Source organism: Leguminivora glycinivorella, unplaced genomic scaffold (assembly GCF_023078275.1).
Source record: "Leguminivora glycinivorella isolate SPB_JAAS2020 unplaced genomic scaffold, LegGlyc_1.1 Scaffold8, whole genome shotgun sequence".
NCBI lineage: Eukaryota > Metazoa > Arthropoda > Insecta > Lepidoptera > Tortricidae > Leguminivora > Leguminivora glycinivorella.
This window is the reverse complement of record NW_025952833.1, coordinates 109,656-126,749: the sequence shown is the minus strand read 5'-3', so window position 1 is coordinate 126,749 and position 17,094 is coordinate 109,656. Positions and strand designations below refer to the sequence as shown.

At 43.5% G+C, this 17,094-nt stretch overlaps 1 protein-coding gene across 1 annotated transcript in view; it reads left to right on the top strand.

Moving 5' to 3' along the window:
- The window catches only part of LOC125242127 (ethanolaminephosphotransferase 1-like), a 30,379-nt gene that overhangs the window by 7,800 nt on the left and 5,485 nt on the right, over positions 1 to 17,094 (top strand). Inside the window, exons 3-6 of the mRNA XM_048150832.1 lie at positions 577 to 790; positions 3,631 to 3,784; positions 5,180 to 5,288; positions 9,500 to 9,657. Of these exons, the coding sequence (XP_048006789.1) occupies positions 577 to 790; positions 3,631 to 3,784; positions 5,180 to 5,288; positions 9,500 to 9,657 (635 nt within the window). The remainder of the gene's footprint in view (positions 1 to 576; positions 791 to 3,630; positions 3,785 to 5,179; positions 5,289 to 9,499; positions 9,658 to 17,094) is intronic.

Here is a 17,094-nt window from a genome sequence, read left to right as displayed (position 1 = left end):
GAGAGCTGGCTACGATACGCTTACGAAGCGCAATCGATTGTGTTGGCTAGATACTCAGAAATTCAAGGCTTGTGTGTATATGTATAGGATTTAGGACCTGTGCTTAAGGAAATTTACAAGAATTCATATAGATTCGTCTGTCCTGTTTATGAGCACTCAATTTCCTCGATTGTGCTGAACTATTATGAAATAAAATACAAAATGATAATGATTACAATTTTAGCCAACATTCTTATCATTTATCATCATAAGGCCATAAGCTGGCCTATCGGAATTATTAAATTTAATAATATATTAATTGGAATGAGTCAGGAAATCGTCACTACTTTGAAAAAATCTCTTATCTCACGCTGCTCCTCAAAGTTAAAACGCAGTAAGTCTATATTCCATACATACTTTTACTACAATTTTCTTTTCATTGACAGACGAAGATACAAGTTTTTTTAAAAGTAGTGACGAAATGAGTTTTGTTAGTTTTCTATTTAAGTTAATTAATTCAACATAATTTCCTAAATGATAAATTCAAATACGAACATTTTATATATGGTTTAGACATACATACTATTTTTTTTCCAGTTGGTACCCCGCTGGGTGGCCCCGAACCTGCTAACATTCCTCGGGTTCCTCCTGACCGTCCTGGACTTCGTTCTACTCTCGTACTACGACTACTCGTACACGGCCGCCAGCGCCCGGAACGAGACTATAGTGGAACTGAGCCTGCGCCCTGAGGTCATACCGCAGACGCTGTGGTACTTCCTAGCTGTGTTCCTGTTCCTGGCTTATACTTTAGGTGAGTACTGGCTAAAAGTAGCTTATACGATGAGGTAGCACACAATCAAACTAGATAATAGAAGAAAATAGTGGAACTGTGGTACTGAGCCAGCGCCACTGAATATAAAATAATACAAACTAGTACAGAAGGCTCACTCCTTTGATGTTCACAAAATGCCGCTATTCTAAATTCTTACCTACATTAACAAACGAAGCGCTATTGCGTCGCGCGAAGGTCGTCACCACTGAATGGGCCGCGAACTGTACTTGTAGCGCGGCGATAAAATCGCGGAGTGAGCCGCCCCTGCCAGCGCCCTGAGGTCATACCGCAGACACTGTGGTACTTCCTAGCTGTGTTCCTGTTCCTGGCTTATACTTTAGGTGAGTACTGGCTAAAAGTAGCTTATACGATGAGGTAGCACACAATCAAACTAGATAATAGAAGAAAATAGTGGAACTGTGGTACTGCGCCAGCGCCACAGAATATATAATAATACAAACTAGTACAGAAGGCTCACTCCACAGAACTTAATTTAGGTAGAAGAAACAAATTCATATATTTGTATAGGGGCCGAGCGTGTCAAATTTTGTACTGAAGTTGATTCTTGCCTGTAATTTTAAATATGTCTCAGGCTCTTGATTGTTCATAATTTTTGTGTTGTTGCAATCGAATATCACGTAACGAGGCATTTTTTATGTTTTGGTTGACTTCAACTTACAAAAATTGACGCCCGAAAGCTGCAAGCTGCGAGTAAAAACGGTCAACTCAGTGGATTTCACTGAGTTCATTTGACACGCTAAGTAGATACGTTTGCTTGATCTATGGTATATATGACATCTGTGGCTCACTCCTTTGATGTTCACAAAATGCCGCTATTCTAAATTAGACGACCGGTCTGGCGCAGTCGGTAGTGACCCTGCCTGCTACGCCGCGGTCCCGGGTTCGAATCCCGGTAAGGGCATTTATTTGTGTGATGAGCACAGATATTTGTTCCTGAGTCATGGATGTTTTCTATTTATATATTATATATATCGTCTGAGTACCCACAACACAAGCCTTCTTAAGCTTACCGTGGGCCTCAGTCAATCTGTGTAAGAATGTCCTATAATAATATTTATTTATTTATTTATAAATTCTTACCTACATTAACAAACGAAGCGCTATTGCGTCGCGCGAAGGTCGTCACCACTGGATGGGCCGCGAACTCGCGGCCGCCGACATGTACTTGTAGCGCGGCGATAAAATCGCGGAGTGAGCCGCCCCTGCCAGCGCCCTGAGGTCATACCGCAGACGCTGTGGTACTTCCTAGCTGTGTTCCTGTTCCTGGCTTATACTTTAGGTGAGTTTTTTTTTTAGTTTACCAGTCAGACAATCTGGTTGGCTTGAAAGAAGATTACTATAGTTAAGAAAGCGGCTCAGGCAAGAGTTGGACAATCTATTTATAACCTAACCACAAAATAAAAATTTTGAAAAAACCCCCGACCGCGACATAATAGACCGATTTTCATGAAACATGGCTAAGAACACTCCCGACTTACTCAGCTTTTAGACAAAAAAAAAATATCCAAATCGGTTCATCCGTTCGGGAGCTACGATGCCACAGACAGACACACACACAGACAGACACGTAAAACTTATAAACCCCGTCGTTTTTGCGTCGGGGGTTAAAAACGAGACTACTTTTAGTGGAATTGAACTAGCATCCCGCAGACTCTGTGGTACTTCCTAGCTGTGTTTCTGTTCCTGGCTTATACATTAGGTTAGTAGTTCACAGTGGCGGCTGGTGAAAATTTCTGCTAGGAAATATTTAGCAAAAAAGAAACCTACTTTAACATTATTTGTATATGAGTGTAACTAGCGACCCGCCCCGGCTTCGCAGGGGTATTATACCTACATGTAAACCTTCCTCTAGAATCACTCTATATATTAAAAAAAAACGCATCAAAATCCGTTGCGTAGTTTTAAAGATTTAAGCATACATAGGGACATAGGGACAGAGAAAGCGACTTTGTTTTATACTATGTAGTGATATGACAGGCCGACTGTTCGGGTTTTTGACAGGCGGTAAACTGAGGTAACCGAGAGGGGGTAGGCGGCACTTTCAGCGGGGAGCGGGAGTGGCCATACTGTACGATAGTACTCTTTATTATACTGTGCTATCTATACTTACTAATATTATAAATGGGAAAGTGTGTGTGTGTGTGTCTGTTTGTTTGTCCGTCTTTCACGGCAAATCGGAGCGACGAATAGTCGTGATTTTTTAAGGGGAGATACTTGAAGGGATGGAGAGTGACATAGGCTACTTTTTGTCTCTTTCTAACGCGAGCGAAGAGCACAGAATGCCTATCTACTGAAAAAAAAATCCTGTGGATGGGCCATTTTTTTTTTTAAAGTTGTCCACCCCACTTTTTTTGTAACATGGGTATTTTTTACGCGATTCATACTCAGATTCGAGAGCTCTTTCGATCCTGATAGGAGAAAAAAAATGTCCCAAGAATTCCATACATTTTTTCGAACCTTCCATTCCGTTACCGCCATACAAAATGTATGAAAAAATGGTAACGGAATGGGGAAAAAACCTTGGGACAATTTTTCTCCTATTAGGATTGAAAGAGCTCGCGATTCTGAGGGTCTCCCACATCTAGCGCCTCGCGAGCGTCGCGTCGGGCCAACTGTACGGGCAAAGCCTCTTTTTCCTTACAGTTGGCCCGACGCGACGCTCGCAAGACGCTGATGTGGGGGGACCCTGAGTGGAAAACACATAAAAATTTCCAAATCCAAAAAAAGTGGGGTGAACAACTTTGAAAAAAATCGCCCGGTTATAAAATTTAGACATGAACATCTTCATTGAATTCCAGATGGCATCGATGGCAAGCAAGCCCGCCGCACGCAGACGTCGGGCCCTCTGGGAGAACTGTTCGACCACGGCCTGGACTCCTATTCTGTCTTCTTCATCCCGGCCTGTCTTTACTCCATCTTTGGGTGTATGGACTACTCTGTCAAGCCTATCAGGTAAATATTAAGCCAGTTATTCCTATAAAAACTTATAAGTCAAAATCACTACAGGTCAATCCATAAGAGCTGGTAATTTTTTAAATAGATAGAGTGATTCGGAGGAAGGTTTATATGTATAAAACCCGTACGAAGCCGGGGCGGGTTGCTAAACCGATAAAGAAACTAAATATTGTGAGTGTGTTTAGTAAAACGTCCCACTTTGTCGGTTACCATTAAAGTGAGACTTACTTGTATCTTTATATGAATAAACTAACAAAGCGGCTTTATAGCAATCGACAAAGTGGGACGTTTTCCCGTACACACTCACATTATGTGAGTTTGTTTATTAAAAAGTCTTACTTTGTCGCTTGCCATAAAAACGAGATTTGCTTGTATTGTATGTACATATCTTTATATGAATAAACTGACAAAGCAGCTTTATAGCAATCGACAAAGTTTTACTAAACACACTCACATGATAATTACCGTTTTTATGGGCTTGTTGCGCGCCCAGCTTCGTGCCCAGGGGGGGGTCACGTGGTAAAGGCCCGGGGCCCCAGGGGGGGGGGGGGTCACGTGATCTATTTGTATGGCCAACCTAGGCTCCAGGGGGGGTCATGACCCCCATGACCCCCCCTGGATCCGCGCATGGCTTGTTGGTAGGTACTTTTGGGAATTTTTTTGTATTGTCTGGCCCGCCTGACACACAGACCTCAGGACCTTAGGGTGAACTATTCGATCACGGCCTGGACTCCTATTCAGTATTCTTCATCCCGGCCTGTCTTTACTCCATCTTTGGGTGTATGGATTACTCTGTCAAGCCTATCAGGTAAATGTTAAGCCCCTTAGGCTGGTTTTAGTGTCACGTGGACCGACCCCACGGAGCGATCCAATTTGTATGAAGTTGATGTTGTCGTCCGCACCACTATAAAACGCTCCCTGAACGTAATAAGAGCATTCCACAAAAAAAATTCCATTCGGCTAAGGGGCCTGGTCCTTTTTATTTCACCATGTAAGAATAATCAATTTAAAAAAAAAATACATTGTGCAACAAGGGGAGGAAGTTGAATATTACTAACAAGAGTAAGTTAAATCGCGACGGCTTGCCGGAGCGATTAAAAGACTCGAGTTAGTATATTCATACTTCCCGAGTTACACACAATGTTTTTCATCACACTTGCATTATAAAAAATATGCAAAAAGTTAAAAAAAAGTTCAATACAGTACTAGAAATTTCTTAACTCCCCAGGGAGAACGATTTTTCTATAACTCACGCTCCGCCTGCGCGCAATAACACAATTAGTGTGCGAGTGTGATGAAAAGGTTATTATTTTACCAACCAAATTGTTATAACGTATGACAATGTGTCATGTGTCCTACTCATTCTCGATAACATAGAACCACTTGTTCCAGAATGTACTACATAATGTGGAACATCCTCCTCAACTTCTACCTGAGCCATTGGGAGAAGTACAACACGGGCGTGCTTTTCCTACCCTGGGGGTATGACTTCAGTATGTGGGTGAGTACTTAAGCACAGTATAATAAAGAGTACTATCGTACAGTATGGCCACTTCCGCTCCCCGCTGAAAGTGCCGCCCACCCCCTCTCGGTTACCTCACAAAAACCACCTGTCATAAACGCAAACAGTCGACCTGTCATATGTCACTCATACAAGCATAGTACGCGTTCACCTACACGAGTTTAGAATGTGTGCTAGGAACGCGCCTCTTTCATATATTTGATCGCCAGTGTCCGAGATGTGACTTAAGTACATAATCTGGTAAAAAGAGTAAATAACCTAACCTCAAAATTAAAATTTTGAAAAAACCCCCCGACATAGTGGACCGATTTTCATGAAACATGGTGTTCAAAATTCTACCTATAATTCTACCTACCTAACCATATATATTTAAAAGATATGTTTCCCCTCCCCTCGCGCCTCGCCCCGTCCGCGCGGCCCTCTAATTAGTTGTTGACACCTGACAGACTGTTATAAGACATGTGCGAAAACGGTTGTGCTTCCGTGATGAAGTGTGGACCCCAGCCAATCCTGCCTGCAGTTCCTGACTCCCGGAGAGAAGGTTAGTGCATGTCTTTGACCACCTTGACAGATTTTTGTATTTCTATTTTGCCCCCTCTTGTCCGTTCATAAACACATGGCTAAGAACACTCCCGACTAACTCGGATTTCAGACAAAAAAACTAAATCTGAATCGGTTCATCCGTTCGGGAGCTACGATGCCACAGACAGACACACACACACACAGACAGACAGAGAGACAGAGACGTCAAACTTATAACACCCCATCGTTTTTGCGTCGGGGGTTAAAAAAAAGGCAACTTTGTAGTGTCGTCCCTTTCAAATCAATATTGTGTAAGAAAACGAGACAATACGTTTACGATATTAACACTTATTAATTTGTAATCTTTTTTGTCAGGTTGTATTTTATTTTAGGATTAAATTTAAATAAAATTTACTTTCAACAATAAGTATCAGATTGTTGAATCTTTTCAAATCATGTAATCTCAATCATATTTTTATGGAGCCTACTAGAGTGACTGCCACTAGTGCCACCTGTATAGATAATATTTTCACTGATATTTTTCCTACTACTAAAGATGTAATTAGCAACTTAGAATCAGACCATTTAGGCCAATTGATAGTATTTGAGACATTAAGGAAAAATACTTTGAGAAAACAAATAACTTTTGTACCAGTAACCTCCGACCGCGTGGAACGAATGAAGCAAAGTTTGGTTCAGGCGCTACCCTCCCTGTCTTCCGATATGAGTCCTAATAGTATGTATAATTCATTCTTTCACACTTTTCTGCAACATTATAATGCAATATTTACTTCAAAATCGGTCGTAGTTAGTGGTGCATCAGTTTTTAGTGAGTGGGCTACTGCAGAGTTACATCAACGAAGACGTGCATTGTATGCCTTGTATGAAGAACGGCGGTTTAATACGAGTGATGAATTTAAAGAACATGTTAAGCAATATTCGAAGAAGTTCAAGATAGATTGTCATATCGCTAAGCGAAATTATCTTAGTAATAAAATAAAAAATAGCTCTGACATTATTAAAGCAACGTGGAAAGTAATTAATGTGGAAACTGGTCGCTCGAAACACGCAGTAAAAGATATTAAACTGAATATTGATAACAAAATTATAGATTCCAATTTTGAAGTAGCAACAGAGTTCGAAAAATTTTTCACCGAGATACCAGCATTCACAACTAAGGATTTAAATTCATCACCCTTATCTGCCGTCACATTATTAGAGGAAAACGTTCCTGAGTGTTGTAGAGACCTTTATTTTGAACATGTTTGTACCTCAGATATAGTAAAGGCATTTAAATCAATTAATGTCAAAAAAACTAGTGACCTCTGGGGGTCTCCGTCCATGCCGTAAAATCCTTAGTTGAGGTTGTAGCGCCTGACTTAGCAGTTATATTCAACAACAGTGTTGACTGCGGCGAGTTTCCTGATCTAATGAAACATAGCAAAATAACTCCTTTATTTAAATCCGGCAGCCACTCTGACCCCACTAACTTTAGACCAATATCTGTGCTGCCAACTTTCAGTAAAATATTTGAAAAATTAGTTCTTTCTCAATTAGTACGACATTTTAACGTTAATAATTTAATGCATAATAAGCAATTTGGCTTCACACGGGGTCGCTCGACAACCGATGCTGGTGTTGAGCTAATTAAGCATATTTTCGATGCCTGGGAGGAGTCACAAGATGCTTTAGGTATCTTTTGTGATTTATCTAAGGCCTTCGACTGTGTTTGTCATGAAACATTGATCAGGAAACTACATTATTATGGAGTCAGAGGATCAGCACTAGATTTACTCAAGTCCTACTTAAATGGTAGAATACAAAGGGTAGATGTCAATGGACAGAGATCAACTGGGTCATTGGTCTCTATGGGTGTACCACAGGGATCAATATTGGGGCCTTTCCTGTTCCTTATCTACATAAATGACTTGCCATTCCTTGTAAAGACCCACCATGATATAGTATTGTTTGCAGACGACACCTCACTTATTTTCAAACTCAAACGACAGCAACAAGCTCACAGTGATGTAAACAATGCTATCTCTAAAGTAGTGAACTGGTTCAATGCTAATAATTTATTATTAAATGAAAAAAAGACTAAATGTATTAAGTTTGTCACTAATAGTAACGTAAGGAATGAGCAAACAAGTGTCGTTGTGAAGGATGAGGAATTAGAACTGGTAGATAGTACAGTTTTTCTTGGTATAACTTTAGATTCTAAACTTCAGTGGGGTCCCCATATTGTTAACCTCTCGAATAGACTTAGTTCTGCAGCTTTTGCAGTGAGCAAGATCCGTCAGTTAACAGACGTGAAAACAGCTCGATTAGTTTATTTTAGTTACTTTCACAGCATTATGTCATATGGTATTTTACTTTGGGGCAGTGCTTCAGAGATAAATACCATATTTATTCTGCAGAAGAGGGCTATTCGAGCAATATATAAAATGAACCATAGAGACTCACTTAGAGATAAATTTAAGGACATTAATATAATGACAGTGCATTGTCAATATATTTATGAGAATATTATGTATGTACATAAAAACATTTGTAATTTTAAGAAAAACTGTGATGTACATAATATAAATACTAGAAATAAACATAAACTCGCGGTGCCCTTCACACGGCTCTGTAAAATTAAAAAATCATTCATGGGTAATTGTGTTCGATTTTATAATAAACTTCCGAATCATATTACTGACTTGTCAATTAATAAATTTAAGAATCATGTAAAGCGTGTACTCATTTCCAAAGCTTATTATACAACACAAGACTACATGAATGATAAAACAACGTGGGATTAATTGTTATTCGAAATGGTTTCTTATTTTTACGTTTTTTATTATTATTATTGTTGATGAAATTAATATTGTATTTTTTTGGACATTGGATTTTTCCTAGAAATATTCTAGACATGTATTTTTATATATACATATACCTAATTATATATTTTTTGTTTAACGATTATTTTTATATAAAAATTATGAAATTGTATATTATAGACTCAATATTATTATGAACAATAATTTACAACAATAAATTGCTCTGATAATTAGGTTAGATTAAGATCATAATATATATGTAATGAACTATTCATAAGAGCTTGTAACTAGGCCTACATGAATAAAGATATTATGAATTAAAAAAAAAAAAAAACTCCTTTTTCCCGGCCCCACAAAACTACACGGTTATCACAAAAAAAAATCGAGTCCAGCTTTGATGAACAATATAACACAATGGCAATATAACACAAAATTAATATCATATGATTATCCTACCTATATGTACAATATACGTCACGCACGTCAAAATCGGCTGCCCAGAAAAAAAATATCGAAGAAAGTTCAAATTTCGTTTTTTTTTTTATTACTTAACTATAAAGTTTTGGGAGCTGAAATCTGGCATACTCGATACTAATACAAAGACGAATCAATAAAAAAAAATTCAAGCCAAAACTCGCTGGGGGCAGATTCACTTAGGGCCAGTTGCATCAACCACATTTAGCAGACACATCATCGTCACGCAGCAGACATCTATGGAACATCCCATACAATAAAATTTAACGAACGCTTTAACGGTGACAGATGGTTTGGTGCAACCGGCCCTTAGCTTATCCTGGCATGGCCTTTGTTAGAAGCCCAGCTAATGATGAATATTTCCTCCTTCAGGCGTCGACTATGTTCTTCCTGTGGACGGGGCACGCGGGTACCGGCTGGTACAAGCGCCACCTGGCGGGCGGCTACACGCTCGCGGACGGGTTCGAGTGCCTGGTGTACGCCACCGGCGTGCTCACCAACCTGCCCGTGGCGCTCTACAATACCTACCAGTGAGTGACTTGATGCAACGGATATTCGTCCGGTATACCGAATAGTAGCGTAGGATCCGGCCCGAAATTTATTTTTGTATATTTCATAGTCAATGTTAAAAAAAAAAGGGATTAGACTAGAGGGATAATTGAAATTATGAATATATATTCAGGCAGAACGCAAAACGTCGCAAATACGCATCTCTAGGCGATGGTTAGGTTTTAGCAGCCTTAAAAGATATTTAAGGCCTTAAAACTATTTCAACGCCTCAAATATCTTTTAATTACGTCCACTGGTGACCGTAAGGCTAGCTCGTTCCTCGCTCAGCGCATTGGCATCGCCATCCAGCGAGGAAACGCGCCAGGCTTATGGGCACATTAGGCACTGGCAGCGACTTGGGAGACATCTGTGGAAACAATGAGCGTGATCCACCGTAGACCGCATCATCACTTACCATCAGGTGTGATCGTGGTCAAACGTCTACCTATTCATACTAAAAAAAAAAAAAAAAAACAATGTAGACAATGTAGTCCCACTAGGTTAAATTATGTTTAGTTTAGTTTTAATGTGTTTCTTTTGTTTTTGTATTTTATATTCTTAATTAATAATTCTGTATTTATAGTATGCAGTTTTACTTTACTGTCCTAATACGTTCACTGTCCTGCTCTGACTTGTACAGTCAAAGAAATAAATTTCCGACAACCTAATGTTCAATAAATATTGTAAAGCAAATTGTCACCATAAGAAAACATATCGAAAATAAAACACAAAAAAGCTTGTTCAGATTTGCATTTTTTAGGGTTCCGTAGTTAACTAGGAACCCTTATAGTTTCGCCATGTCTGTCTGTCCGTCCGTCCGTCCGCGGATAATCTCAGTAACCGTTAGCACTAGAAAGCTGAAATTTGGTACCAATATCAGGGTGTCCACTTTCTGGAAAGTCAGGGAAAGTCAGGGAAAAGTCAGGGAAGCTCATAGTGGTCATGGAAAGTCAGGGAAAGTCAGGGAAATGATTTGGAGGTCAGGGAAAAACTTGGCACCATGAAAAAAAATCAAAAAGTATTGAAAAAATTACATGATTTCTTGGGTTGGCCATATCCATGACAGCTAAGATGGATTCCCGGTAGTGATTTTAAGGCCACTTTAAATTGTCTCTTTAGACTTTTCATGACAAGTATAGTACCTGGCCTCCATCCCAGTGATTGCTAACGAGATATATATCTTCATGCTCTAGCTGACCTTAATTTATCCGGCCCAAAATCGTAGATGTGGTTTTTTACATTGCGTGCCCTACCCACATATTCCAAAATGGCAAAGGGGGTCGGGAATAAATTCAGTTGTTGTGATTCAGATTAACTAGAAAGTTGCACCACAATGTCACCATGTACAACATTCATAAGTCAGGTGCTTCTGTTAGGGCGATGTGAAAACGACAAAGACAAAGTTACGTCGCTGTCTAAGTATCTATCCGACAATTCAAAGCGGAGTTCCTCATAAAGCGAATGGCGCAAAACGTCACATAGAGGCGCAATTTGTATGAGTCAAAGGAGCATAGGAGGATAATATAAAAATTTTACCTTCCAATAAAATTATTATTATTTTGCCTGGTATATCCGAGGTCTTTATAGAGAGAGTACGTCGTAGACGTCGCATCGGACCGATAGATGGCGCCATCGTTCGTTGTAAGTCGCTCCGGCGTCACACCGCCGCGATGTTGGTAGTCCCGTTTTCCCCACCTGCAACCTAAGGCCCCCCCCGCGCCCCGACTCGCCACCAGCCACCCTCATTGTTGAGGAGAAGTGCCGACGGTATATTAAGCCTACCAGGAAGGCATCACTCAGACCTCGGATATACCAGGCAAAATAATAATAATTTTATTGGAAGGTAAAATTTTTATATTATTTGTGCCGTTTGTATATCCGAGGTCTTTATAGAGACCTGTTTATTATCTCCTGGTGGCGAGTCAGCTGGCGCGCAAGCCTTTGGTAGCCCTATTGGCATAGCATAGAAGAATAAGAGAATCAGTTGTTGAACCGATTTGACAGATGTATCAGTCGAAATCGCCTTCGATCCGCGAATATCTCGGTGCCAGAAACGCCTAGAGATTTTCGTGATGACGCTTTAGTCAGCGAATAGTTAGAGAAATGACATTATTATACATCGCAGCATCATCGCAGATCAAAACCAAAAAAAAGATGTAGGCGAGGTTGACTTGAACAAGATACAAAAACTTTAGATACACTATTATTATTAACAGAGACGTTATTTTATCAGGTTAAAAACCCAATTTCAGACACAAAGTGTGTAAATTAACTGTAAAAGTAGTGTAACTATCTGTACTGTAGCAGGGTAACGTAATTGATACTGCTTTTGTCAACCCTTCGTAAAAATTATCAAAATCAATATTAGCTTTGATATGACTATTTAAAGTCCAACGTCTTACGTCCATATCAAACACAGAAAAAGGTCATCACTCACGCGCCCAAGTTTTTAGTGAGGGCAATTGAGGATACTGATCGCTCGGTAAAACTAGCCTAGAAGATGAAAAGTACGAGCGCTGTCGATTGCTACTACACTGGACGGAGGTATCAGTCGATTTCTTCAAGTCAGTCATTGACTCTTAGGGTAATCCATTACCTAATCCAAAACCCGATGCGACGGATTTCTACTTCGTGCAATGAAGGTCGACAGCGTAGACTGAGAGGTGACGTCCGTGTCGCATCGCTGGTGGTTGCTGAACACGTCGTGGTAGCAGGTCAAGGGATGAATTAAAACACCGCCACACATGCGCGCTTTGAGAGCGTAGGCGGAGCGCAATAATGGCGGTGCACCGCACAAACGCTGGCGTTGCGCCCAGTGGGCGCTAGCGGGAACTAACGAGCGCGGATTGCGAGCGCAACGCGCGCGGGACGCGAGCGGAATGCGCGCGCATTCAGCGCGCTGATAGCGTAGCGTTAGCGAAGCGGAATGCGCTTTATGTGTGGCGGAGGCTTAATACGTACCGTTGTACGGCGTAATGCAGGGCTCTCGCAGACGAAGAGGTACGATGACGGGCGAAGCAGAAGAAGGCGAGGTCACTGAAGGTCACTTGGCTCCCAGGGGGTGCATACTGACCTCGTACGACAGTCTGTTGGAGTCAGCAGTTACTGTCGTAGTTACTCGTAACAGAAGAGATGTAGTCCTGCCATCGTACATCATAACATAACATACAACCGAACTGTGCATAGCATATAGTGCTAGGCGAACCTTAATCCGGCTGCATGTCACTTCAGTCGCCAGCGCCACCGCCTGTAGAAGATTATTTTCCATCGGAAGAGCTTTACTTCGTACAATGTTACGATTATTGAAGGTCTTATCGGACTGCAGATGCAAGCAAAACAGGAGCGATTGGCCTACAGCTATCGGCAGCTGTACGAGGTAATGCTGGAAACTGCAGCGGTGCAACCTTCCTCTGTAGACTACGAAAGTTGTGAAATTGATGAAATCAGGTTCTACGATCGAATCAAGCACTATTAATTCAGTATAGTCGAGCCAGATGATAACTACTGAAGTCCTCCTGAGTTCCTGGCCCCTTTCGCTTTGAGCTGGAATCTCAAGTTCACTAAGGCGAAGCGGGTTTATTTTTCCCAATTTGTTTATTAGAGGCTCGGCGAACAAGTTCATCTCTCGAATCGACAGGGGGCGCCACAAGCCTCCGGGAAATCTTCGTGTACTTGGAACCCCCGCGGCCAGATTACCGATCGGTTTTGGTGTCCGCCCGGTAAACAGACGCACGCTCAGGATGCAGGACGCTGGCTCGAATTCAGATCTGGACATTCTGAGATTTTTTTTTTTTTTTTTAATTCCGCAAACCTTTACGATGTGTTTGACCTACACAATGAGCGATGTACAGGAACCACAGGGTCGTCTCGCGAGGCGCCTCTCCGATTAGATAGCTCGCGAACATCGTCAGGACACCCTCGCAGCAGTGCGGCTTCTCGTCCGGTTATTGACGTCTTACCTCGTTCAACTATGGGTGGCCAAGCCACGTTAGGACGTAGCATCTTTAGAATTTATCTGTTCTCACTTCGGCGACGGAGGAGTCCTTGGTCAAAATAGAGTGTAAATACTGTCAAAGTATTTCACGGGAACTGGAAAGAGAAGAGTGGATACCATAGTGTACGGGATGTCAGCTGATAGCGGCGCCCGGCGTCACATTGGAGGGTAGTATCAGCCTGGTCAGCAACAGAGTCTGCAACGATACCGTAGCAGACGGGGCCTGGATAGTCGTGGTCGTGGCACCATTGTAGCGGAAGACAGTGTTCGCGGTGAGCGTGACATCAGGCGCGACGGCAGCCGCCGACGTCGGCGTGGCGGCCAGCGACACCAAGGGAGCACATCAGCAATCTTACCAGCTTGTCACTGCAGCAGACGGTGTTACGTTCGGCGGTGAGATTGAGACGGCCGTCGTCAGCTCGAAAGGCGTCTCGATGCCCTGTCGCGTCACGCAGTATCGTGCTCGGTGGCCCTCTCGAGGTCGCCGCCGTCAGCGCGGGAGGCACCGGCGCCAGCGTGGCAGTCAGCTACATCGGTGAACAGCATCGACAGAGTTCGCGGCGTCGTCACGGCAAACGCGAGAGGAAAATTAGCGACGCCTTCGCGGCAGCCGCAGTATTGCGCTCGGTGGCGCGATGAAGGTCGCCGCGTCTGCAATCTTACCTCGTGCGATCGAGGCGACATCAAGGCGCCAGCATCAGCGTGGCGGCCGACGACACCGGTGGAAAACTTCAAGTAGCTTGCGGCGTTGTCATGACAGACGCAGCAGAAGGATTGCGACGCCTGTGCAGCGGTTAACAGTATTACGCTCCGCATCACCACTGAGGCGCCAGCATAAGCGTGGCGGCCAGCAATACTGGTGGACAGCTTCGGCAGGGTCGCGGCGTTGTCACGGCAGATGAACGCTCTACATCACCATCGAGGCGCCAGCATAAGCGTGGCGGCCAGCGATACTGGTGGACAGCTTCAGCAGGATCGCGGCGTTGTCACGGCAGATGAGCTCGCTGCATCACCATCGAGGCGCCGGCATAAGCGTGGCGGCCAGCGATACTGGTGGACAGCTTCAGCAGGATCGCGGCGTTGTCACGGCAGACGAACGCTCTGCATCACCATCGAGGCGCCAGCATAAGCGTGGCGGCCAGCGATATTGGTGGACAGCTTCAGCAGGCTCGCGGCGTTGTCAAGGCAGACGCACGCTCTGCATCACCATGGAGGCGCCAGCATAAGCGTGGCGGCCAGCGATACTGGTGGACAGCTTCAGCAGGATCGCGGCGTTGTCACGGCAGACGAACGCTTTGCATCACCATCGAGGCGCCAGCATAAGCGTGGCGGCCAGCGATATTGGTGGACAGCTTCAGCAGGCTCGCGGCGTTGTCAAGGCAGACGCACGCTCTGCATCACCATCGAGGCGCCAGCATAAGCGTGGCGGCCAGCGATACTGGTGGACAGCTTCAGCAGGATCGCGGCGTTGTCACGGCAGACGAACGCTCTGCATCACCATCGAGGCGCCAGCATAAGCGTGGCGGCCAGCGATATTGGTGGACAGCTTCAGCAGGCTCGCGGCGTAGGTGGCCGCGCTGGTAGCCTGCGTATTGACGACTGATCACTAACGGCGCGGCGCTCGCGTCGGGGCAGCAGCAGACATACTTACAGCGTCACACGCGACGCCTATGCGGCGGCCACAACGTTGTTCGGCGGCACCGCAGAGGTCGTTAACGAGGAAGCAACTTCTACGCAACTTCGACGGCGCCGACGTTGCGGACAACACTGCCGTCAGTGGCGCTATCGCAGCGCTACCAGTAAGTTTCGGCGCCGACACGTGTCCTACGCACCGAATCGGAAACCGAACATGTTCTTTCTAAAATAATATGAAGCTGCTCACCCGTTCGTCCGAGAAATTCAAACCTCCTTGGAGCGTGGTATTCCTTCCCCGCGCCCTCCGCCGCCGCCGCCGCCGCCGCAGCCCACAGGTCGCGCAGCCCGCGGTCGCGAAGCACGTGGTCCCCGGAGCACGTGGTCCCCGGCGGAGCAACTTACCTACGTTACCGCTTATATTCTCGCGCGAAACTTTTAATACGCGGATAACACTTCCTACTTTAGTCTCGGAAATGCGAATAGTTTAAAAAAGAAAACTGATTAACGGTAACGATTTTTGCAGCATGGAACTTTCTTACAAAAAAGTGGGTAGAATCATAAAGCACCGCTCGTTCATTTCTATCGTGAGAACCCCGAAAGACGAATAATGATCGCTAGCGAGGCATAATATATCTCATTATTCAAGACGAACGAGCGTAAATTAAAAGGGAAGAAAGAATTGACGGATGAAATTGAAAAATTTCATAATTCCGAAATGTTATAAGCCACTTTTTAAATAAAAACACGAATAACTCTGGTTTGACCAGAAGTAACGAGGAAATAGAAACTAAAAGATTAATTTCGAGACACCATGCTGTAAAAATGTTCGAACGGAATACGCGACAACCGGTCACTTCGGCGTTCGACGAAACAGTGTGGGTGGCTGGTGGCGAGTCGGGGCGCGGGGGGGGCCTTAGGTTGCAGGTGGGGAAAACGGGACTACCAACATCGCGGCGGTGTGACGCCGGAGCGACTTACAACGAACGATGGCGCCATCTATCGGTCCGATGCGACGTCTACGACGTACTCTCTCTATAAAGACCTCGGATATACAAACGGCACAAATAATAAGCGTGACGATGAGAGAACTTCAAACACTTGGAAACCTAAAGGCATCATGTAGTGGCAAAACACCTAAATGGGCATCCCGACGCAGTAGGCCTAGCAGATGATGGCCGCGGGAGTATGTCGCCGCGAGATAGACTACCCGTCCTTATGTCATTAATACAGTTAGAAGAAGACGTGGCATCTATCTCGCGGCGACATACTCCCGCGGCCATCATGTGCTAGGCCTACTGACAACAAAGAAAAAATTTCGCGCTCGCTTCGCTCGCGTTCACTATTATTCCTTTCATACATTTAAATTCCCTTTATTTTTCGTGAAAGTTTCGTGAATTTTTCATGAAATTTAAGATTTTTTTTAAATCATTTCGCAACTTGCACATAACTACTCTGCTCTGATAGACTAAGTACTCCATTTTTTTTTCTATGTTATATACATAAGAATTACTACCAGTCCCAGGGACGTAAAAAAGGGGGAAAAAATTCGCGCTCGCTGCGCTCGCCAGATATTTCTTTCTAGTGTAGGATATCTAAGGGCGCCGAAACCCAAACTCGCTCTACCATGATGCACGGGCCGGCACTAGTATAGCCAAAAGTAAATGGCGTTAGTTTTATAAAACCAGAAATTAAAGTTTAATAGTTAACCTTAGGTACAAAAGTATGAACTGCCTTGCAAATTTTAATATTTCGTACTTTAGAAAACAAACATATTCCGGAAAAAAAATTG